The 27,364-nt window shown below is 30.1% G+C and overlaps 1 protein-coding gene across 2 annotated transcripts in view; it reads left to right on the plus strand.

The window, feature by feature from the left end:
• The window catches only part of LOC143075661 (Na(+)/citrate cotransporter-like), an 87,884-nt gene that overhangs the window by 39,992 nt on the left and 20,528 nt on the right, over positions 1–27,364 (plus strand). The window contains exons 2-5 of one of the 2 annotated variants that reach the window (XM_076251173.1): positions 24,577–24,726; positions 25,253–25,368; positions 26,366–26,493; positions 27,323–27,349. In XM_076251173.1, the coding sequence (XP_076107288.1) occupies positions 24,577–24,726; positions 25,253–25,368; positions 26,366–26,493; positions 27,323–27,349 (421 nt within the window). The remainder of the gene's footprint in view (positions 1–24,576; positions 24,727–25,252; positions 25,369–26,365; positions 26,494–27,322; positions 27,350–27,364) is intronic. The other variant, XM_076251174.1, reaches the window with a different exon arrangement.

The raw sequence follows: 27,364 nt of genomic DNA on the forward strand, positions 1-27,364 counted from the left end.
TAATAATTATAAAATCTTAAGGGTTACAAAAATGCCTTTGTCAGATCTAAAAGGTGCTTTGGAATGTAGACAGTTTCGTATCATGCATTATCTAGTATTGTATTTAAATTTCTGATGGGTACAATCCTTGCAGTAAAAAATTCTGATAGGTCATTTTTCCCAATAAAAGCCCATCCACTCAATATGAACAGAAACTCTACATCTGATAGGTCTTAATTTTTTGATCTGATAGGTAATTTTTCGTGATGTTTTTTTCTGATAGGTATAAAACAAAATCTCACCATCCATCCCCACCTGTCAGAAATTAACTGGAATGGTCCAATTCAATTGACGTTCCATACTATTTTGTGTAGTTGTCGTAATATTTTAATAAGAATATGACAATTTAAGTCCCGTCAGTAAAAAAAATGTTTCCGCGTTACCTGCTAGCCTTTTGTGTTTATTTACTTGAAGTACAGGGTATTTTGTTCTCTCATTTATTTATTGAATTTCATAATTGCTGAATATGCAGCAAATTGAATGTACATGAATGATCACATGTTTGCCTATTGTTTACGTCTATCCCATACAATCGTCTGATCGCTGCGTCCAATTTGTTAAGAAAATAAATCTTTAAGTCTGATTTTGCACAAGAGAATTATACATTTCTTTCAAATGTACAAGATACATTGATAAATTGAAAGTTGTACTTATCTATGCAAATTAGGTATCAGCATTACGTAACGTTACACTAGAGGCCATATAATAATGGCTTTTGTTATTGTTTAGAATTTATTATAACCCTTTACTCTGTAATACATACAAAATAAATTTAAACTATTTACGGAGTCTTGAGAAATTAAAACAAGATACCATAAGTAATTCTGAATTCAGCTTTGAATGACGTATGACGTATGATCAGGATGTACGAACATACATTTATTTCGTAAGCATAAAAGTGTGGACACAGATGAGTGTAAATAGTTGTTTGAATGTTTGACAGTGTTTTTCAGACAAAAGAGTTTACTTTGAGTATGATCAAATTTTATTCCATAATGCCCTTTACCTATGTATTTACGTAAGCAATTAAATTATATAGACTAATACAATACTTTGACAAAAATGCGTTACATGCAAGTATGCAACCGTTATGATCTATTACTACAACAATCAGCCTTCAACTATGTATAAGAATATGTGGTATGAGACAACTCTCCATCAAAGTCACAATTTGTAAAAGTAAACCTTTATAGGTCAAAACATGGTTTCAACACGAAGCCTTGGCTCACACAAAACATTTACGTAAGCAATACAATTTGGTTTTTGGTCAGATGTCAAATCTTTTTCCACGTCAACGTTACATTTTGAAGATTTCAGCATAAAAGAAGTAGAGAAATATAATTCGCAAGTACATTGATAGCTCTAAACTTCCTATAAATCTGTTATTTACTCTGGACCTCATGATATGTGAGCATAGCATTGCAATATATATTAACTCTTTCGATCAACTTGGTCCCTTTCCTTGAATATCATACAATTTCAACTGGTTTCCTCGTATGTACACTGTAAATCTAAGTGTTAATAAATAGAACACTGCTTGAACGCTTTTTTGTAACACTTTTTGAACGTGTAATGGTGTTCCAAATGTTTACACTAGTGTTCATCAATTGAATGTGTGGTGTTCAGTTTTTAATGCCTTTGTGTTTCATTTTTGAACACTTGATGTTAGAGACCTTAACATTAGTGTTCAACGATTTAACGTGTCCGAATGTTCAAAATCTTAATACGTCGACGCGTTCAACAGCCATGTAACACTTTTTGAACACACTGAACATGTTCAAAACCAGAAATGTTAAGATCCAGAACACCAGATGTTAACATTCAGAACAGTTGACATAGGTGTTCAAAGTGATGGTGTTCAAATGTAGAACATGTTCTATTTTCAAGCGTACATAATGTTCCATAAATACTAAACTTAATTAAACTGTTATAAAAACTATATTGAATCAGGCAAAATATAACAATAAAACATATTTTAACAAGTAATTCTTTATATAATCAAATGAGCATATATGTAAGACATGTAAGAAAAGTACACAAGAATACCTTATGATATTACAAGTAACATTCAGTGAAATCACATACATAATGTTTTTAAATTGACTTCATATCACAAATAAGTATTTACCCCTACATGAAAAGATAGTTGCTACATCATGTGTATCCTAACCAAAAAAGCATGTCAATGTGATAAGTAGATAGTTTATGATATAGATATTTGTCACAATGAAAGTTTAAAAGTTTGCAAATTCCAAGAGTTCTTGTACGATCACATACAATGTACGCTCCACTTTTCAGTGCATCTTCACTTAAAGCTATCAACTAAGTGGCATTTTATGTGTTGTTATCAACTTCCAAATGTCAAAGTCCTCCACAACAAGTAATGTCTATGAGCCTATATATCCTGGAAAATAAAATTTAAAATTAATAGAAGAGAGTTTTTTTATAAAACATCAAATTATGCAATGATTGTTATGCTTTAATTTCGATATATACTAGAGTACAAATTGATATTCTATGGCACTGAAATGCAAGTTTTGACATTATAAATTACAAAAGTCGATTTCTTGACCTAAGGTATATAGATATAGAAATGATACACCCACATAAGCTATTAATATACATATATTGTCATACCTTTTTTGATATCTCTTTTTTTCAACACTTTATAGCATGCAGAAATGACCTTCGTTTGATTATTGGCTACCGGTTCCTAATTCAAACATTTCAATCTAACGATTCCTGCAAATAAAAAAAAACGAATGCATTTTCTAAGTCAACTGAAATGGTGTTCCAAATGTTTACACTAGTGTTCATCAATTGAATGTGTGGTGTTCAGTTTTTAATGCCTTTGTGTTTCACTTTTGAACACTTGATGTTAGATTTATTTAACACTTAGTGTTCATCAATTGAATGTGAGGTGTTCAGTTTTTAATGCCTTTGTGTTTCATTTTTGAACACTTGATGTTAGAGTTATTTAACACTTAGTGTTCATCATTTGAATATGTGGTGTTCAGTTTTTAGTGCCTTTGTGTTTTATTTTTGAACACTTCATGTTAGAGTTCTAAACACTTAGTGTTCATCAATTGAATGTGTGGTGTTCCGTTTTTAATGCCTTTGTGTTTCATTTTTGAACACTTGATGTTAGAGTTCTTAACACTTAGTGTTCAGCGATCTAGATCTTCAGCTAATATACGTGGATAACTTGGCAACAATCATCATTTATTCTGTATAACAGACAGACGATCACAGACTGGTTATTCATCAGTTTAGGAAATCATTTGTTATGAACGTTTTATCTAAATCCTGTTCTTTAATTCGTCTTTTATTTTGTTGAATATTTGGATATAACAGTTATGAATATTTGAAAAATATATATCTGACATGAGAAAATAACAATGAAGCCATCGAACTACCTATGGAGATTATCCTAACTTGTTACTCACTTCATTCATGTTCATGTGGGATAGAAGTCCCTTCTCCAGTTCTCTTCCTTATGAGTATGCATTCTTCGTTAAACCGCCTAAATCACCAGCCGATATCTGTTTCCGGTATTTGGTACCCTGGTATATTTTTTTTAACGCGAGGTGTTCAAAATTTCGAGCGATTTGAACACTGATTGAACATGTAATGTAAATAAACTGAACGGACCATGAAATAAGATAAACATCGACATATTTTTATTACGATATTATCATAACAGGCCTCATTGATATGCATTATTTTGTCACTTATAAGTAAAACTAGTAATAATAATAAAATAAGTTCATAAACTATACATATATCATGTATATGCCAGCTTGAAAGTTTAATATTTCCCAATTACTAAAATATTAGTAAAAAATTCACAAGATCATCATCCTGCTTATACATTCATATATTTTAAAGAATTTCTTTTTGAATTAGCCAATTAGAAGGATAGAAAATCGGACAAACGACTGTCTTTTTTTTTTAGATCAGAATTTGAACACTGGTGTTCACTGTGTCTGAACACACATGTTAGTAGTTTTAACACAAACGTTAAAACTTTGAACACGTCTCTAAGCATTAACATATTTATAGCCTTTTTCTTCTTCGCTGTGAATACCACTGTCATTCTAATATAGTTATAATCAATTTAACTATTGTCAGTTTATTGTTTTAATTTTGTATGCCATATCCATTTAATGTAAATGTGTTTGTGCGAATAAAATATTGTCTATTGTCTATTGTCTATGACGTTAAAATATTGAACATTCGGTGTACAAATTTTGAACGCGTCCGGACGCGTCAGGCGTCAGGTATATTTACAGTGTATATATGAATAAAAGAAAAACAAATGTTCAGCAACAAAAAGACTAAATAACATAGATATATCGGTCATGCAACAATCAGTATGCAGCAACAAACTGATATGGTTTTTTTTCTCTGTTCATATTTGGACATTTCAGTATGTATGTACTACTGTAATATGTGTAGTTCTAGTGAATATTAAGTGACCGTCAATTTTGATTTGACGGTCGCAACTTTCCGTTTTACTGTCGCCCTACGCGCCGCCAGTAAAACTGCATTTGCGACCGTCAAATCGCCAATTGACGGTGGCAATTCTTTAACTACTGTACTGTACTGTAATTCCTTTATTATAGGACATGTCGACATTAATTTAGGACATTACACAAACACAGTATAATAGAATTACGGACTGTGCATCACACGAATGATCAACGCCACAAAAGAAAAATAAAGTCAAACTCGAGCCTTCTAATGATGAAAAAATAGGACAGCTAATAATATTTTAAAACGGCAACTCTCAGACGAGACTGTCTTCTGGCACCAAGCTTGCACTTATAATAAATATTCGTCTGCTATTGATTAGTTTTCCTAAAAGTACATTAAAGTAAATGGAAATACCGATTGCACCTATTTCGTTACGCGACTTTTGAATTGTTTCCCACTTTTACTATGATATAAATTGTATCATTGCAAATAAGTTGAAGTACACTCTTTCATCTGCATGTTTATGATATAACTTATAATTTGCAAACATCATCAACATGCATTTCGTATCATCGTCATGTACCCTCTGATAAGGCGATAAGGTGCATTCATTGCAAGGTCGTTCAATAAGGTAAACAAATATTTAGTTACGTTGGGCGTTCTTTGTGTTTTTTTCCTGATGTTTTTTTTTTTCTTGCACTTCAACATTTTATATTTTCGTATTCGATGGCAAATAGTTTATTTACATGCATTTGCGTATGGTGGATTTAATCTAACTTTGTTTGTTAAATCTTTCATTATCATTCATGGGATTTCCTAACCTACAATGTACAATTTTCTACCAAAAAGACTAGTTCGATGTCCATGAATAAATTCTATATCGAATTGAATATTGTATCACTTACTATATTTAAAAAAAATTAAAAAATCCCTAATATTTGCACAAAAGGGTCCCATATAATGACAGACGGAAAAGCGTCGGAAAATATTTTTTACATCAATTTTGTGTCTAATATTTAAGATTTTGAAAAAGTACCGAGATGTTCATTTTAATACTAACAAAAGATTTAATTCAACAGCGTTACCATGTGTACTCCGCTCTGCTTTTAAATGGCAACATTTCCTGTTGAAAGGGAGTCTAAGACATGTAATAGTAAGATTACATTTGCTTTATATATGAGTTACAATGATTGTTTTATGTTAATTTGTTTTCATAAATCAAAGCTATATTGATGGTAGTAAAAGCTTCTCATACATCACAATGTATATCCTATGTCTACCAAATTAAATTTCAAAAGCTCTATAACCAAATTTCGTTATTTCTGATCCCCATTAGATTTAATTATACGAAGATCAGAATGATGATATGTCAACTGAATGACTTCGTTGTACATTAATATGAAATCTATAAACTTTGTTTAACTTCCTGGTTTTATATTACATCAAATCGATGCCAGTTATTTCTTGAGAATATCATAAATCTTCGATTAAAACATATTTAGCGTTGACAAAATGTTACTCTGATACTTAACCAAATTTTTAGATTTGAGCGTTCCCGGTGGATGTAAATTTTAAAATGCATTCGAGAAGCACGAAATTTTCAAATTGTTACTATTTTAATTCGTAAGGATAGTCTCTTGGTCAATATGAATTACTTGAAGTTAGGCACACCTATTGATAAAATTGAGAATGTGTGAAAGAGACAATAACACGACTAAAGAGCAGAAAACAGCCGAAAGCAACAAATGGGTCTTCAACACAACGAGAAAATCCCGCACGCGGAGGCGTTCTTCAGCTGTCCCCTTAACAAAAATGTGTACTATCGTATTTGATTGCAAGTTTCAATCAGAAACGCTAAATTTGCGTAATTGCATAGAAAGATTAATTCTCAAATTGGATGTATTCTTCCAGTCTGATTCCTCAAATGTTACATAACTTGACGGCACGATAATCATCATTCATCACACGTTCGCTAATTGTAATTTTGACATTTAAGATTTAATGAAAATCATCTGTTTGAATTGGATTTCAACATGAATCAAGTGTTAGATTACTTTACAATGCTGCTATCTAACCTTTGGTTTTTCTTTGATCGTTTGATATTTGATTGATTGTATGTTATATAATTTGATTTAAATGTGTACTCTTTTTGGAGAACATGCATGCCAACAAGCATCTGTGGCCTGAGAAATTCGTTACCCTGTTCTCAGATTGTATTTGCTTGCATTTATTCTTCAGCGAGCATACCTGTTCATGTTTTTTATACTCTTTCAGGGTAATCACTTTGGAGGTTCTGGTTGTCTTTCATTTCCTTATTGCTTTATTTTTAAGCTATTTTCCATTTTTTTTTTTTTATTTGGAAGATTATTTGCTTCTCTTTAAAAAAAAAATATACGAAGGCGTATTTTATTTATTTTTCCATATTGATCCTCTTTTCTGTCAACTCCAATCCATATATTCTTTCAAGGTCCGGAGTAATATGAGTGTTCCATCTGATATTTTGTATAAGATTTAGACCTGCCTGAATCAAAAACATGTTTCTTAAGATGCTTATTTATCCCGCAAATGTGTTACTTTTCTTTGATAATTTTTGTATTCTTGTATTACGTTTTTTTTAATGTGCTTTGTGACTCTGTGTTTATACATCCCGTCCGTCATTGTGTTATTGTTCTTTGTTAATTTTTGTATTCTTGTCTTTCATTGTTGATAGGGTGCTCTGTCTATTTGACTTGTTGTGTTTCTTTGATACATATGACGTGACTCTGTAATAATACCTCCCGTCATTACGTTGTTCTTGTGGTACTGTAAATTGTTGAATTCTTGTCTTTTTTATTTCTGCTAATTTGCTTTGTCTATATGTCTTTTTGTGCTTCTTTGTCACATAAATAATTGTTTTTATAATGATTAAAAATACAACACAATGTTGACTGCATTGCCCTATTTCTGATATTTTTAACTATTATGTCTGTTTGTTCTGCTCACACATCGTTGTCAATTTAATAGAATATGATTCGACTGCCATACAAATGAGAGGTTTAGCTAGCTATAAAACCAGATTTAATCCACCATTTTCAACATAAGAAAGTGTCTATACCATGTCAGGAATATGACAGTTATTATCCCGTCGTTTGATGTGTTTGGGCTTTTGATTTTGTCATTTGATTAGGGACTTTTCGTCTTAAATATTCCTCAGAGTTATTTAAAATTTGTTATTTTACTTTTTAGACACAGATTTTGATATTTGATAGCTTGAAAGTTATTTTATTTTACAATTGTTGTATAAACAAATACGTTACTTCATTAAAAAGGAGTTGGCTTAATTCATATTTGTTGTTTTATTAAATAATGTTGTATAATTATTTTCGCAAAATGACATACATTGCATGTGTTAAACACTAATGCCTCCATGAATCAGCCGTCAATGATAGACGCAAATGCAGATATTTACAAATATGTTAGACTTTTAAAATGAACATGATATTTTTTTCTCATTTTTACCAAAAAAATCTCATAAAGTCATATATATGTTATACCTGCTAGACATATTGTAACACACTCATTTATGAAGTTGATTTGTTTGCAGTTATACTATCGTCCCTTGACAAATCTGGTTGAATATGTTTTTCCAATAAAGGAAGAAAATATCAGTTAACAGTATACGGAAAACAATACAAAAAGATCTATGACCAACAATCGTGCTAAACGTTTATCGAATAATGACTATTGTTTCACTTTTTTTTTAAATGTTTACATTTAATGTCTGTTTGTTTTGTTCACACATCGTTATTAATATGATGGAATTGTATCACACTGTCATACAAGTGAGTGGTTTAGCTAGGTATAAAACTAGTTTTAATCCACCATATTTTACATAAGAAAATGCCTGTACCAAGTCAGAATTAAGACAGTTGTTATCCATTTGATTACGGACTTTTCGTTTTGAATATTCATCATTTTTTTATTGTTGTTATTTTACTTTTTTTGTGAGAATAAATACCCTGAGGATAATATACCAACTTATTGCATACACTTAAATGAATCTTGGTTAGTGGTACGTACTATATAACTCCGCGTCGGTAATATCTCTTTGTTTAAGTATTAACAACATTGATTATAATTGCTCTGACTTGAAAAATAATGAAATTTTATTTACTCATAACTCTTATATAAATAAAGATAATAGAATTTGAAACTTACACGTTTTCCTTTACTCATGACATCCATGAATGTTTCAATATAATACATGATGATCATAATATCATGCTTAATGACAGAACGGATTGATTGTATCTCAACACTACATATTGAGAGATAAGGCCTCATCTATCGTACCTCCTATTAAAGTGCATAAAAGTGACGATATTTGATTAACGCTTTTCCATCTAAATGATCAGTTGAATTTTTATAGGTTGCATTTCTGTAAATATTGACAATGCAATTTCCCATTTTTCCATGGTACGGCTAAAACTGTACCACTTTTACTATGAAGTTTTGAAAAAAAATCTTATCCTAGAATTGAAAGTTCATATGCACCACAATTTTTTTCAAAGGTCAAAATATAGGGCTGTGCGGCATATTTTCAACGTTTATATGCCCTGAACTTCTCAGAGTTTAAAATTACACTAATTTTCTTAACTACCCCTACCTCGAATGAAAGGTTACCACAGATTTCAATGTAAACAATATGCACGTGTTTATTTACTGGTAACATTCCCAAGTTCTGTCTCTGCGATATGGAACACAGAGAGCATAACTGGGAACCAGTATGTAAACAAAATGAATTTTCTATGAATATTCAATTACTCCCCAAAAGAGGCGTGTTTTGAGAAACAGCTGTATTTACAAAGTGCAACCTATACAGACATTTATTCAAATAGAAAACTCTCTAAAATCAGTTTTTCTCACATTAATACTCATTTATCAGAATTAAAGTCTTAAAGAAATCACTGTGTATACTCTAAGTTTTTCTTTACTATACATTTTATACCCCCTCCCCTGTTTCAATTTTTTAAAGAATTTGAAAACAAGACTTTAATTATTGCCAGCTTACCCTATTTGCATATTTTCTGATAAAAAATGCCTAGAACCTGTTAAAAACTGTTTTGATAACATATTGAAAGCATATCAGAATATCATAAATGTAATGTTTAGCAGTCAATCATTACAACATTCAAGATTATATAAAGTATCCAATCCAGACTCTATCTCCAGTCCACATCTTACTGTATGCCTATTTGTCAATTAAAGAACACATTTTCTGCCTCAAATGGTCAATTTAGAATTCTTGTCACAACAGTATCATCTTTAACCATATATCTGACACAATTTAGCTACTATATATACTAGAAGTGTTCAAACAAAGCCATATTTGCAATAGTTGTATGTATGCAGATACCAGTCTGAGATATAAATTCACTTAAAATGTTGTAGAGATGACTGCTAACATTTGATTTTTGCATAACTTCCAAGCATAGTTATTGTTTTCTATATCAAGAACTTTAAAATCATAAAATCATAGCATTTACAAGTTAAATTATTTGTTTTATGACCCAGGGGGTAGGCAATTTTCTATGTTTCTTGCCCCTGGGGCCTCAAATTTCCTAAATAATTCTGCTGTTTCTAGCAATTTGGAATATTTAGTACATATTCAGGATAGAACACACTATTGTAAGTTTTCTTGAGATATTTTTGTTTTTCTAGCTTGTATTTATTATGCCGTGGTGACAAAAAAGCAGATTTAGGTGTTGCGGCTTACTTTTGGGTTATCGAAAGGACACAAATACCCCATAAATAATATTCAGGAAGGATCTATGAGTTTCAATGACTGCGAAGAGTAAATATAAGCACTTCTTAACAATTTAACTTACAAATATGCAAATATTATGATTTAATTTTGTATCCAGGACTTTAAGTAAACTATGCATAATGTAAACTGTGAATTTACGCTGAGTCATCATATTTAAGGCCCAGGATTCTATCAATCTTCATTAAATATTTATAAAACTTCTTATTTGAGTTAATTTCTTTAAAATCTGTGAAATAAAGCAAATTTGGTTAAATTCTGAATGTTCCCTTTCTTCACCCTATATAAGTACAAGTAACAGCCCTAACCTATTTACCATGGCTTATTATTTACTTTGATACATCTTAAATGTTCTTAGTTTGTTCAGTGCACACAAGACGAAGCACTAATTAGAAACTTGCATAATAAAAACAATTAACACAGGTATCTCACGCAATACAACATCATTCTATTATACATTATCTAATTGCTTATATAATTAGTTTTATACAGTTTGTTGTTAAACATGTAATTAGCTCTTACAAAAAATATAGGTATAACTTATATTTGTTTTTCTGTATGTAAATGAGAAGATTGTTTACATGGATTAATATTGTTGACGGATTTAGGTATACCTTGTAAAAGATTACTTTTGTTGAATGATTATCATCAAAAGGAAATCAAATCCAACTCCAACAGCGTATGTCTGGTTTAGTAATATATTGATATGCCTAACTTATTGGTAAGCCAAATCCCGACAAAATAAGATGACGGTAGATTGATAGTCTCCCTTTCAGAGCAAAATTATTCTGCATATAAATAAAAGCAATTCAACAAGATAGAAAACCTTCAAAGATTTCTGCATGTAGATGCCAATACATGTTTGTGAACAATGGTCTTATTTTTGCAAGGTTTTATTTCTTTAAAAAGAAACTTGCTTCCAATTTCCTAACACATCAAAACGTATGGTCCGAAATAATGTCACGTATTTAAACCATATGACATAGCAGTTGAAGTTTTATATACAATACATAAAACAAACTGAAGTACCCTAACATATGCTTCGGTTGCGAAGCATTACACCACCTAAATATGTATTTGCATTTCCTTTTGGAAATTGTTTTAAGGTGGTACCTAACACTACAGGGAGATAACTCTGTAAAGTAAGCTAAACGTTTTAATTACGCTGTGTTGTAAAAGGAATATTAAGCTTCTCAATGATCAAAATTGGTGTTTGTCAAACTGCTATATAACCAGTGTATTTTTTCTGACAAAACAGTTGGTTCAAAATTTTTAAAATTTTTATATTTTTGTTAAAGGGTCAAAGTAAGTACTTTGACAAAATTTTATGAAAATTAAACGAGCCAAATTAATTTTAGTGCAAGTGTTGGGTACCACCTTAAAAATGAAAACTTTGATATTTCAATGCTATATTACATTCAAAAATTTAAAATGTCCCTAAAAAGGGATAAAAGCTTACTCCATCAAATGTTTCACGGTTATATGTTTCGTATGTTTTTGTACTGTGTCTTCATTTATTTTCGAAGGTATCCATTTTCGTGGATTGCTGAACACTTGCATGTTCGTGAATATTTGATTTCGTGGTTTTTGAATATCTGTAGTAAACAAAGCCTATTGAAAATATGATGTTCGTTGATCATTGGAATTCGTGATTCACCTGTACCCACGAGACCCACGAAAATTTGTATCCAACGAATAATGATGAATCGAGAGTATTGGTAATAAAATCTAAGCTTTAAGGTTACTGGACCTATTCTAGGGGCGTTTTACATCAAATAACAAATGTAAAACTATTTAAACGAGAAAACTAACAGTTCAATTTATGTAATAAGAAGAGACAAAATTACTTGGATGTAATTAATGAATGAATGTAACAATAGAAATAATTGTTATTAGTCTGAATATTATATGAAAAGTACTTGTTATTTAATTCTGTATGGACTGATTTTGACAATATTGATGGACTGTTGTCTACTTTGTATCCGTTTATGTCTTACATGAACATCCTAATTGTAATATATGCTATTCCTGCATGACTTTAATCTACTTTGTTTGAATTGTATTTGACGATCATTTAAATTTGATTAATGTAAGAACTTGACCATTGTTCAAATTTAAATGATCGTATCGTAAACCTTGATAGACTCCAATATATATAAAATGTAAATCTTGTACAATGAGCTTTATTTTCAAAGCAGATATCATTGCTTTAATGATGTAGCTCATTGTTTAAAGCATTACGCTGACCCATAGGTAATTAAATCTATGTCATTTGGTCTCTACTAGATAGTTGTCTGATTGGCGATCATACTAAATCTTTTTTCATAGTATGTCAATTGACATTTCATGTGAACTAACCTTTTATTGTCAAATCTATATCACTATAAGTTGAAGTACAACCGATATAAACAAAAATGCATAGAAAAACTCATACAACATTTCAAAGTTCATCAGTTTTTATTATAAATTTCGAAGAAATAGTTGTGAGAAAAGTTCTATTATACCCATTGCTAGGCATTATATTTTTTAAAATACTGAGGTTTATCTGTTCATTTTCCCATGTTTCAACCTCAGGTTTCAACAACCGTTTGATATTGGTAAGTAGCTGTTGTCTGTAGCAGATGGCTCCATCATAATCAATATTGTATAGCTGTTGCAAACACGATTCAGTTGTTTTGCGTATGGTTTGTTTTTTGCTTTTGTCTGTTACAAAAGAGACTCTAGCGAGATTTAAAACAAGGGTTTTGAAATTTTGCTTAATATTGCTTCTCAAAGTCTTAATTGGTTAGACCTTTTAACTGTTTTGACTTAGCAACCACTGATGAGTGGTATGGTGTACATAAAGTCATCAGGAATCCATAATTATTTGAGGACTTCTAGTATACACATCAGGAGTAAATTTTTATAACAATAATAGACCTTCAACGTGATAATTGTATTAACTTTTTGGACAAGTTTCTTCAAGGGTAGTTATACTATTTGCCAACGGTCTCAATGGTGATAATATGGTAACAGTCGAACAACGCAAGCATCTTCCAAAGAGTGATTAAATAAACAATTACCAGAGAGAGTGCCTTTTTTCCTTTTTGTTTCAGAAGTAATAAAGTTGATTATTTTTTAAATCCAAATCTATCGGCCCTGTCAAGGTATTCTGTCTTACAAATTTAAATAAAACTTTTAATCATCTTAACATACATTTGGTTAATTTGTTCATTTGATAACAAATCATTTAGTTAAATTTTAAATAACACTTTTCAAACGAACTCGCAATCTTGCAATATTCGTCTGTTCTAGATTGGTATTCCAATAAATTAAAGCAAAGCCAATTACACCTATTTCGTTATTAGATTTGCGACTTTTTCATATTTTCCCTATTACTGTGATATGAATTTTACCATAATTTCTTGAAGTGCTTTCTTTTATCTGCATGCTTATGACACCATCTATAATTTGTCGAAATCATCAATATGTATTTCTTGTCATCGTCAAGTACCCATTTGATAAGTTGCAGTTAATTCAAAGTCTCTAAATAAATAGCATGTTAAAAAGAAATCTGTTATAAGCTGTTTTGTTTTTTCTAATGGTTTTGTGGCACCTCTCAGCACTTCGGATTTTCGGATTTCAGCACAAATGAATACAAATACGTTTTTGACATGTGCGTATAGGGCATTCAATTAAATTTGGCATGTTTAATCACTAAATATATCAAAATATGTCTCCTATATTACAATTTGGTTTGTGATACCTTATGTAATTCACTGATTTTTGTTTTTGGATTAGATCACTAAATGAAATATGTATCTATTTTACCATCTTATAAAGTATTGTTTTTATTACATATATTTCGAAATATAGCGATTTCTTTATCTTTAATTTTGTTTCCTGTATTGATTTTCATATTATTTTAATGAAAAAATTTAAAAAGTGACAATTTCAATTTTGGAAGTAAAGGAATCAAAAGCTAATTCTTATTTGCGGCACAGTGAACTGTTTTACAAAGTGTTTTGCTTATATTATTCTTAGATAATTCTGCATACTGAAATTAAGTACTACACACATATTTATGAAATCTATTACATGTTTGTTTATTATGCCTTGGATGTCAGTTAAAAGCTCCGTGTGTCGTTGTTATTTAAACTATGCCAACTCTAAATAAAATTGTAGCTTTTTATATATTCATTTATTTGTTATAACAGTAATATAAGCATATCGTATCCTATGTATACGAAATAACAGAAACAATAGCCCACTAACTGAATTAAATTTATTCCCGGATCTTCAGTAGATTTAGATAAACGCGGAGACGAGTTGCTATGTAAACTGAATTATTTCATTGTGCGTTGGTGCAAAATCTATTTATTTAGGTTGACTTCCTTGTTTTATATTACATCATGTAAATTAGATATCTTTCACGGTAATGTGCGATATATGTTAATCTGAGTATACGTTGCATTTGTATTCCTTAAGGAGTTTCATACTTTTTGTGTTGATATTGCGGCGTATTACCAATGAATACTTGATTTTTGTGGCTTCGACATTTGATATTTTATTTTGATTCCAAATAAATAACGTCGAATAATGTTGCAACAAAACAGTATATATACTATCTGTTCTCTATCGGTTGAGTGCCATATCGTATGCACGTATAAAAACCATTAAAAACTGTTTGATGGATTAGTTTGTTGGTCTGTTGCAAGGCAAACATCTATTTTTTTTTTGATAAATCGTAATTTGACAGTGTTTTTTTTCTGTCATTCTGATCTGCCTACATAAGGTTCTCATTTTACAGAAATTATCTATTGAAGACCTATCGAAAACCCATTGGTGGCTCTGAACTGTGTTCTGCATTTTAGTCGAGTTGTTGTCTCTTCGACAAATTTTTCATTTGATTCTCAATTTTATTGACATCTTCGTTAATTTGGTCCCGTCTTGTATACATGTATGCTTGAAACATTTGCTAATGCACGTAAAGCAATTGACAGCCAACAATCATTTGCTAAATCGTAAAATTATATATAAGATCATTTCAACATTATCATTCAAACTTGAAAGACACTCATGCCAATTCATATATTTAAAAAAAATATAAAACTTTTTTTGTCAAAGTATTTAAACTGATTGTGCAGATTTGACATTCAAATGTCTTGTATTCGATGGCATGTTTCAATCAGAAACGATACGTCTGCGTAATGGCATCAATATTTTCAAATTGGATATATTCTTCCAGTCTGATTTCTCAAATGTTACATAACTTGACGGCATGACGATCAACATTCATCACACGTTCGCTAATTGTAATTTTGACATTTAAGATTTAATGAAAATCATCTGTTTGAATTGGATTTCAACATGAATTAAGAGTTAGACTATTTTACAATGCTGCTATCTAACGTTTGGTTTTTCTTTGATCGTTTGATATTTGATTGATTGAATTTGATTTAATGTACACTCTTAATATTCTTTAAGAACACGCATGTCAAAGGACACCATTAGTCTGCTACGTTGTGTACAGGTTTCTTGGATTGTAATTGCTTGTATTGATGTTACTTATATTCCATTCAGAATTCTCATACTCTTTCAACACCATCTGTATGGGTTTTGTTCATTTCCGTATTTTTTTTATTTTAGGGTCGTTTTTCTGTTTTCTTTATTTCGTTGCCAATAACTCTCTATTCTCTAGATTTAGATTTTATGACCTTACATTAATATCTAGTCTTGATGATCTGCACGATTATTCTCCATGCAGTATTATTTTTGTTTTGTAAGGGGTGGATATTCTGTATTTTTGACCATTATTCCCTACTCTATAAAACCAAACCAGACCCTCTTTCTGGGTTCTAGAATGAAATGATGATTCCAGTGAAATTTTGTCTAGGATACAGACATGTGTGAATCGTCAACATATTACATAGACGTACATACACACACATTTAAATATGAAAGTGAACTTCTTTACCAACATATATGTCTACAACATATCTATAAACACACTGAAAAATAAATTATTTCATTTAAACAAAGTTGGAGTGATATAATTGTGATAGTTTGTAAATGGAAAGCTTTATAATAACAGTATCAAATTAATGTTATTGTTAAATATGAATGCCTCTTTAAACAAACTGACTATGATATACGCAATATCATAACACATTTATTTTTTAAAATAATTTGTTTATAGTAATTCTATCGTCCCTTGACAAATCAGGTTGAATATATATTTCCAATGATGGGAAGAAGATATCAGTTTACAGAATGAGAAAAAAATAGAATAAAACTTTCAACCGACTTCCACGATTCCCATGATTAGAAGGAGCAGATATTGCTAGAAAAATGTATTTTATGCGGTAAAATCTTTTCTAAGGTTGGTTAGAATACCGAGTGGATAATAAAGCAACGTATATACCTATACTGAAATGAATCTTGAAAAGCCTTTGTAAAGATCTACGCGTCGGCAATATCACTTCGTTAAAATATTAACAAGATCTTTATCACTCGCTCTCAAATTTTAAACAATTAAATAATATTTACGTAATAGGTTTAGCAAATACTATGCACTTTTCTTTTTCTGGCATTTAAGAACGAGTCCATATAGTACGTACATAGTAATCTAAATCGCCGTCTTGATTATTGCTATTAAAGGAATTGCTTTTTTCTCACTGTTAAATAAAGAGAGGAAAATCATCTTATTAAGTACCTCTTGTTGTACAGAGAGCTTAATAATGACTTTGTATGATTGATACGGTAACGTCGTAATGATCACTTCAATTAGTAAGAGTCTAAAATGAATTACTCCACTAGTCTACGTATGTCTAGGCTTTTATATTTCTCGTTTGAAGTGTTTCAAATTTGTCATATCAAACCTTTCATTGCTCATTCTTAAGGCCGTAAGATGGCAAGTAATTGCTTATATCTAAATCATATGAACATCATGTGGATACTTGTTTAATTTGCATTCATACAACATCTCCTTATTTTTTACTTAAACATATATGTTAAACTTTTCTTCATTGTTTATCGTTCTTAATATGTTAGGTACACACTCGTAATATCAGCGAGACACAAATTTGTTACTTACATAATAATACAAATTGATATAATAGTATGACTTATTACAACATCATTTATGTAATTATATTAACATTATGTAACTGCTTATCTAATTAGTTTTATACGTTTATTTACGTAGACGTTGTACACTTTATTAGCTCTTACAAAAAACAAAGGCAAACTTTATGTATGAGTATGTGCAATGTGACGTTAGTTTTAATTATCCTGTAAAAAGATGCCTGTTTTCAAAAGTTAAATAGTTGATGGATGTTAGTGCATATTGTTATCTTGGGTTGTATGTCTATGCCATTTTATGTCATACTAGTATACAGTTTTTTTATATGTCTAACGTACAAGGAGAGTTGAAAGCTAAATTCCGACAAAAGATGTTATAGCTAGATTGATTGCATAACAGTAATTGCTTAATGTCTACTGCACATTAATAAACACAGATTTGTAGTACACTTGTACGCCAATGAGACACCACAAAAAAAAAACAATTGAAGACGAATATTTCCATATAGATGCAAATAAATTGGTTGAAATATAAGTCACATATTTACAACTTTTTTTGTGTAAAGCGTCTAGTAGAAGTTATGCATTGTTTAACGGCAATGTTACTTTGTACCGTATGATTTCCTAGTTTTAATTGTTAAATTATATGAATGAGAAAAAAACAATATATTGAAAAAAGGGGCGAAGGATACCAGAGGGACAGTCAAACTCATAATTCGAAAAAAAAAACTGAACATGGCAGGCTAAAAAAAAGACATACAGACAAATAATGATAGAAAAAACACAACATAGAAAACTGAAGACTAAGCAATACGAACCCCACCAAAAACTGGGGGTGATCTCAGATGCACCCGTCGTTTTGCTCGTGTAATTACAAACCTGGTAAACAGGACCTCAAACAGTTTGCGTTTTTTTGCAGTTCATTAAACTTGATTGAGAAATATAAAAGCTGCGTTTGATTTAATGAACATTTAACACTGTCTTACATAACATAGGAAGCAACAGAGATATTCTGATATATCTGCATATTAAATTAAAAAAAAATCTTTATTGAATTTTGCGTACATCCATTTTGACAATGTTGATGTGCTGTTGTCTATTTCTATTCCTTGTCTGTCGTGCAGTAAATTCCTAATTGGAATGTATCTACTTTAATCTACCTTATTACATATGAAATTGTATATTTTTCCTATGGAAATCATATAACAGTGTCTAAGCAGACATATTACGAACCAGAGTTCTGTATTTTTTCTAAATAGAAATACACACCTGAGGATACCAAGATATTCAGTATCAATTTTACAAATATAACATGGTTATCTTAATAATAATACTTATTATTATAAAATTCTAGGTACTGACATTGTTTATCCTCTTAATAATATTTTAAATGTTTCTTTTTTTTTTTTTTTTTTTTTTTTAATTTTTTTAATTTTTTTTTTGACTTTGTACATTTTTAACACAACGTATACTAAGGCCTGTTTTGCGACTTTGTTCATCTTTAAACACATACATTTGGAACAATATGGTCATCTTAAATATAAAAGTTTAACTGTAAGCATACTTTCAAATCAGATAAAAGATTGAGATTAAAAAATCATTTTTTTAATATATGATGTAAGTTAAAATCGCTTTAAACATGAAGCTCAATGTTTAAGACCGTACAGAGACTCAATGTCAATTACATTCACGTCATTTGGTTTTTTGATATTTGTGTCATTGACGATCATACTGAAAATCGATAAGACATCAATTGACATTCATGTGCGATAACTTATGAGCGTCGATTATTTATTTAGGAAAAGTCAATGCGTGATATCACCACAGTGTAAATCCGTACAATAGATAAGTCCATCAATGCACGGTTCGACAGTTGCAGAAATATTAAGACATGGAAGCAATGAATTTGGTAACGGCCTTTCCATTTTGAATTTTCTTTGGTATACATGTAGTTGATATTTTACTGTTTTGCATCGCAGTAAATACTGGGATATGTCCGTTAATGTTTTCCATATTTTAAAAACAATTAGGTTTTTAAATCTAGTAAGATAAGGCAGGTTATATATTACAGATCCTTATAAAAAATCACAGTCTTAACCAGATTTGAAACAAAGATTTTGATTGTTTGATTATTACTGCTCCAAAAATTCTTAATGTATTAGACTTATCAACTGTTTTAATTTGAGAAACAATAATAAGTCTTATGTTGAAAAAAAAACCCGTATGTTTCACTATATTTGATATCATCTTACATTTTTGAAAAACAACTGCTCAGTATATAGTACTATTGGTGGACATTTTTCTAGATGTTAGAACTTTCGTAACCTAAGTAGTTAACAATCAAATATAATTGAACCTGTCATTTATTTAAGTGATGTCATTCGGAAAACTAGGATCTCTAATTTCAAATCCAAAGTCCCAGACATATTTAGCCTGAATCGGCAACAACTTCAACGTTGTAATTGATATGTCTCCTTACTGATTTGATTATGGAACAATTGGCGAGCCAATTAAAAAAAAGTCCGTCTAGCGTTCATAGTTTAAAGTCAGCTGGTAACTTAGATGAATTTTGAACTGACGATAGCAAACACCTATATGAATTGAGGAACACCTTTTGTACAGTAGATTTTGATATAATGGTCGTTTTCTTTGAACTTTAACTTATATTTCTAAACGAATGTAGATGACTATTTTTGATATCTCGTAGATAGTTTTCCGAAATATTGAAGAATTTTGCGTAGTTTGCAAGCAACAAAATGATAGTAAGAGCAAAAAAATAATAAAACAACACACTTTAAATCTCATGCGCATTTTTGTATTATGTTACCTATATTTTCTTTTATTCATTTTTAGTCAAAATGTTGGTCAGTTTGTTGACAATATGTTGCGTTGGTCTTTTACGTAGAAAGTCTGTCTGATTATTTTTTTTGTTATTTGTATATTAGGATATTTCGTAATGATAGAATATCCTTCATTATCATTCAAAATTGTTTTCAAACTCGGGCGATTCAGACTTTTACATATTACATGTGTATCAAGATTTTTATTTTAAAAATAAATAGATGTGATATGATTGCCAATATAACAACTTTCTTCTTAATTTGAAATGAGGTGGATGTAAGCAAATATAACAAAACAAACGACATTCAACAATGAGACAGCTCAATACAGTATAGTCGGATTTAAAAGGCTCTGACAATTTAATATAGAAAACTCACGGCCTGACTTATAAAAAAAACCATTCACGAAGACGATATATGAAAGTCATGAACTAAGACAACCACTGAATTACAGGCTTCTTACATGGAACAGGTATTTCACTGTGATATCATTTTGCAGTCAGCTTATTTCAAAAACTTTATTGAATTTTGGAATATAATGACAATACCATGTGAAAAAACTCACCATAGCAATAACATCGTTAATTGGACAATTTTATAAGACAAATGTAAAATATATGTTGCCAAAGTGCAATAACGCTAAGATGATTTTGATTTCATTCAAGATAGATTTTCCCTTAACTTTATTTAAGACCTTTTACGAAGCTGCTCTAACATTATGCAAACATTATTTGATTATTGCTCACCATCCTAAATTTGACATTTAGAATTTGATGATAATCAGATGTTTATAGTTGCATACTGACTTTTCTCGTAACGATATTATTGTTACTCGAGGAATTCCCTTTCATAATTGAAGCGGAAATTACATCCCTTGTCTTCCAAGACAATGTACAGCTTACGTATCATCGCAGGTAATTGTATCAGATTATTGTATTACGTAGTTACAACATCTAATAATAATTGCTGTTTTTCATTACATGGTTCTATTGTCAATTTTGAAGCAAGGATGTTATTATACATTATGGTGAAATCCAAAATAAGACAAGATTCTTAAGATTAGATATACTAAAAATCTAAATTTCTTTTAAATGACGACAAATGTTGTTTAGTTTTAAATAGTGGAAATTCACCATGCGAGTTTAGTGCCCCCGCAAAATCGGAGTTTAAGTTTAGGTTTAACTTGTGTCTGTCAGGACGTCTCTGCGTCTGTACGTACATGTACGTCTCGAAATACGGTTCTCTAACTGTAGTGTCTCTTGACCAAATGTTATAAATCTTATACACAAAGCTTATTACCATAACACCATATCAAGTTTGACTTTGGGAGGTGCCACTCTTATCGTTCATAAGTTATGCTCCTTTATCATTGCAAAAATGCTGAATGTTTTTTCTGTTCTCTAGTTTGCCTCAACCAGATGGTATGAAACTTATACCCAATGGTTATCTCCACCATTTGTTTGGGTGGCGTAATTATTTGAAGATGATTCTGTATTACGAAACAATAATAAACTGTATTTGACCGTCTTACATAACTTTTCATTGCTTTGTACTCTAAAATATTGCCATAAACTTATGTGTTTACTCAGCTTTATACCTTCACCGATATGCTATTAATCAAATGATTCCAACTTGACATGTCGCATTTGGCATAAATGAAAACTGCTTAAATTTCTGCTACACTTTTAGCTTGTTTGTATCGATTTGACAAGGTTTATTTGCTGAGATTTCTAGATTTCTGTATAATATAGATAATTAAATCATAACAAATTAACCATGTTTCGAAAATTGATAAAGGAGATTTATATTCTCGTGAGATCGTTATTGTCTCCTTTGTATTTTTCAGACTTAATAATTAAAAAAAAAAAAAAAACCAAGCGATTTTTCAAAAGTGCTTAAATAATTGGTGAAATTAAAAAAAAGTTTAAATTTTACTGCATCAGATGCGAATATTGTTATTTAAAGCTCTTTTGTGATCAATTTTACACACCCAAATATTTGAAAATTTTAAAACGTATTACAAACTTTGAATACCTGTAAATATGACCAAACGTATAGTCAAACCCGTACATTTGATAAAGGCAAAGCATGAGCGAGACACATCCCTCGATTAAAAATTCATGCATTGTTTTTGGTTGCAGACTAAAATATACCTTTTATATACAAAATAAATCAAATTCAAAAGGGGTTTAAACTTAAAATCTTACAGTTTTCAATCATTTAGTCTTTATTACATTTGATGTATTACCTTACGTCTGAACAAAAATGAAATGCATATATTTTATACCATTATGTAAACTTCGTAAAAATTATATAGCCAAAAGAATAGTTTTGTTCAAAAGTTGTTTAATGAAGCAGATGAGATCATTACTTCTTTTACATATTATTTAGTGGTATAAATCAATTAGTTTGATCCAAAGAAAAACATAATGAAAGAACAATATATAATTTTACATTGTAATCATTTTTAGTTCGAGCGCGTAAACAAAGATAAAATTAGACCAATGAAATATGTTTGCATAACATGAATGCATTAAAACTGCATTGGTCTTTATATTAACATCAATACATAAATCAGGAATTCAATGACATATAAAAGTTGATATAAAAAAATGAAGCTTTACAACCTTATAGCTAAACAGACATTTAATTTCAAAATGCAATTAGGAATATTGTTATAAAAACGTATTAGGTTTTAATATGTCTGTCAACAGTGAACCTGTTTGCAAGCACAAGTACAAGTATTTGTTCCAAGAGATAACAATCTTGATTTTTGAAAAAAACATTTATGTTCTTTGAAAGAAAGGGATTATTAGACAAATATTTTGGTCACTAGATATCGAAAGTCAAAAACTCAATTTAATGTCAAATGAAATTTGCTGAAGTCATGAAATATTTTGTTTTTCACAAAAACTGCAAAAGATGTCAGCTGTAGATTGAAGATTTAATTTTATTAAAAAGAAACAAAAGATATAAGGATTTAAAATCATCATAGATATCCGGAATGCAATTAAAAAAAAACTATCGCATCTAAAAAGTTAAAAAGGCCATATAACTACCATGAGTTTCAGCTTTAAGAATCCAGGATTCCTCAGTCATGCATAGAAACATATTTGTTTCAAATTGTCTTAATAAAGACGCTGAGGTGAATTAAAAGTATTTAAGGGAAAAGTAAAATCACAAAATTCTGAACTCAGAGGAAAATTCACAAAGGAAAGTCCCTAATCAAATGGCAAAATCAAAAGCTCAAACACATCAAACGAATGGATAACAAATGTCATAGTCCAGACTTGGTACATGCATTTTCTTATATAGAATTATGCCTATGCCATGTATGCACAGTGACAAAACTATATAATGGTATTTCTACAATCACTTTATCTTTTACAATTAAAGGGTCCATAATTTTGCTTTTAAATCTTTATTGTTTCATTAGCTATACAACAAGTTTGCTTTTGTTAACGTTATCGTTTTCCTATACGATAACTCTTCAGAGTTTACCTATAGATCAGTTCGCTCAAAGTTGTATTCGTAGGCGAGCTCTCACACCCCTCTCACTCTTACTCTCGTTTGCTTTTTTCTTATTTTGGTTTTTTGTTTCCCAAAATTAAGAAACATGACATTAAGGTAGATCATAAGTATATACTTTTTGAGACAGAATTTTCCTATAATTTGCCTAAATGAAAATTTTAGTAAGCTTTTTTCAAAAATATAATAAAAAGTATGGGTCCCCGTGCTATTTTTCAAGCTATGAGTCGTTGAAATTGCCTAAATTTGGTTAGATTGTTCATGACAAAACACATTTGTGTGCATAAAAAAAAATTCTATTAGATAGAATTTAGAAATAAATTCTGAGAAAACGTTTATTTTATATGTTTTAAGAAAAGAAAAAGAAAAAATGATGTCACCGAACTTGTTTTCTTGCTACAAGTGAAAATAAAAAAAATCTCTATTAGTCCAGTATAAATGTTTACCGAAAGAGTTATCTCCCCTTAAATGGCTCATTTGAAAAAATGATTCTAACCCCCCAAAAAATGATATTTGTTTAAATATTTTGAATAATACAATAAATCACCAATTTTCTTAATCAAAATAAACAGTCTTACCATTAAATTGCAAATCTGTCTCCAAATTTGCAGAGTTTGGCAAATAACCAGACCGAATTTGTACTGGGATTGTACAATCCAAGATGGCGGTATGCCATGAATCTACTAAATCGCGATGTATAATATATATTTCTTTACAGGTACCTTGCCTGCATGGGCCATTGCAAAGGTCTATTTTAAAGTTAATATTTTGTTTATTATTTCAATCTTCTGATTCTTAGTCCTATTCAAGTTGTGTTTTTAATTTCAGCCTGCAAGATGTGCATACGGGGTACTTGTGATTGGAACATACTGGGTGTTAGAAGTAATGCCACTGGCTGCTACCTCGTTACTGCCAGTGGTCTTGTTTCCTATGCTTGGAGTTATGCCGGTGCAGAAAATTTGTCAAAGCTATTTCAAGGTAAATTTTAAATAGCACAAAATATAGTTTTTACAGCAAGAATGTGTTTTGATTCAAAACATCCATGATTTATTAGGAGATGAAATCTTTGTACTGTTTTTTGTGTGTTTATTTATTCCAAGTAAATACCAAGAAACGAACTATAAACATCAATTGATTAATTTTAAATCTGAGAGAAAACAATTTTTTGAGCAAAAAGAATAAAATAACTTCGTTAAAACATTTAACCCTTTACAAATACTTCAAAACAATCACTATAGACTAATATGAAAGAGAAATCATATCTGTACAAGGTAAATGGAAATATTTATTGAATATTATGTAAGAACCAGTTTTTGTTGTTGCTTTAAAGTGCATCTGTGCTTGTTCCAGATGCCAGATCAATCGATACCAGATATCGTTTATCAAAAAAGCAATTAAAACTACAAAACATAATAAATATTTATATAACTGTATGTTATCTGTTTGCAATGTTTAATATTATTAAGACTTTCAGATTCTTTAATGCATTTATTTAACTATGCAGGATACCTTGATGTTATTTTTGGGGAGTTTAGTAGTCGCTGTGGCTGTAGAGAGATGGGATTTACATCGACGTATAGCACTACGAGCATTAACACTTGTGGGCCCTCAGCCTAGATGGTAGGTACCGATGTTGTATCATATAACATTCCTCAAAACTGGTAATGAAACATATGGCAGTGCTCTATACTACCTAGTAAAAAGTTTTAAACATTCTAATTTATCAGATTGTGTCTAACTTGGGACTATTGTTGTTAGAAGACAAACATAATTGTTTTTAAAACCCCAAAAAATATTAAAACACCAGGAAGTGTACTGATACATGTATGTAAACTTTATTGAATATAAATTAAAAAAAAGAAATACATTATTCTACATGTTATACTTCCTTTTCAAATAACATAAAACAAAATACAAAAGTTGTGTGCAAGGGCAGGTTTCAAAATGTTTTTACATTTAAGCTGTATATATTCAGCGCAATTTATTCTTAGCTTTTTGATAAGCAAGGTGATTAAGTGCATATCCATTACGTCAAATGATATCGAACAATTGTTTAAACTACTTACGAATATTCAAATATACATTATATACCATATGATTTATTAACGTGATAATACATACAAGCAGATTAATATAACATGGATAATTGGTAGAAAGATGGATTTGGGTATGTGAACAATGGCACTGACAAACCTTCATTAATATTTTTTTGCATTTCATCACCCCAAAAAAGAGCATATGAATTTTTCACAAATTTGTAATGTTGATTACCGAAAAATGAGTTGACAATGAAATCAAATATGAACATTTCACCTGTGAAATGAATTATCTTCTGTAGCTCATCAGGTAGCACATGCTTTATATTAGAAGTCACTTGTTTCTGTCATTCCTGCAACAAATGCTTTTAATCCGGCGGCGAAGTAATGTTTATTTAGAACACTTTATATTGCACAAGCATCATGATACCATCCATTTTATTGTATATGACACGCCTTGGATTTCGGTATTTTTGTTATTTTACTTTTAAGTAAAGAGTTTTGTGTGCATTTCCTATAGATGGAAATTAAAAACTGAAGATTTACTGTTTTTATATATATCTAATACTGTTTAAACGTAGGTTGATGTTGGGAATAATGTTTCCATGCTGGTTTCTATCTATGTGGATGAGTAACACTGCTACAACAGCTATGATGGTGCCAATATTAAATGCGATATTGAAACAGATCAAAGAAGCAAGAGAAATTGGTAATTTGGCTATTGTCACATATTTTAATATTATTTAAATTACATTTAAACAATTGAAAATAGTTTACATTAAATCTCAACCAATACATTTGAGATATAGTAAAATATAAATAAGAATATGGAAGAAACACCTAAACTCTTTGTTCCTAAGAAAACCCCACGCATAATTGATTATTGATATGATATAATAATGTTGATGCCTCATAAGAGTGTGCGTCCTTCAGGACTGACTGATTGACCAAGCCCAAGATCTTATTTCATAAATTATCCTGATACTCCTAAGCAGGTAGAAGTTAGAAAAGTCTTACAACAAAAATATTAATATCAATAAGTTATATACATAACGTGTAATGCAGAATCATGTTCTGATGAGGCTATCATAGATTACATTAACACTGATTAGCTTAATCATACAAGATTTGCCATCATTGCACATGTCGTAAAACTTTTTCACATATATACCGTTTTTACAGGTTCATTACTCGGTAACTCTACGTTTTTCAAAAGTATAGCGAGATATGTAAAAAGTATATTTTAACTCATAAATTGAAAACACACTGTCTCCATTACAAATCAAAAAGACTAAAAAGACCATCAATAGTATACAAAACACAACATAGTAATTCAAAATATAGCAAAAAGAACACCGTTAAAAACGTGCGTAGATTCTAAAAGTGACTTGATATAATATACGTAGTCCAGTAGTTATTGAATTAAACATGTTCATGTATATTTCGATTAACGAGTATGGTTATCAAATATTCAAAGCTCTCTGAGAGGCATCAATCTTGTAGTATTTGTATAATGTATTTAGTATCATTTCATACAGGGCCAAATACGAAAAAAAACTCTTTCAGTAAGTCTAGGCAGT

This window comes from Mytilus galloprovincialis, chromosome 5 (genome assembly GCF_965363235.1).
Source record: "Mytilus galloprovincialis chromosome 5, xbMytGall1.hap1.1, whole genome shotgun sequence".
In the NCBI taxonomy this organism is placed as follows: domain Eukaryota; kingdom Metazoa; phylum Mollusca; class Bivalvia; order Mytilida; family Mytilidae; genus Mytilus; species Mytilus galloprovincialis.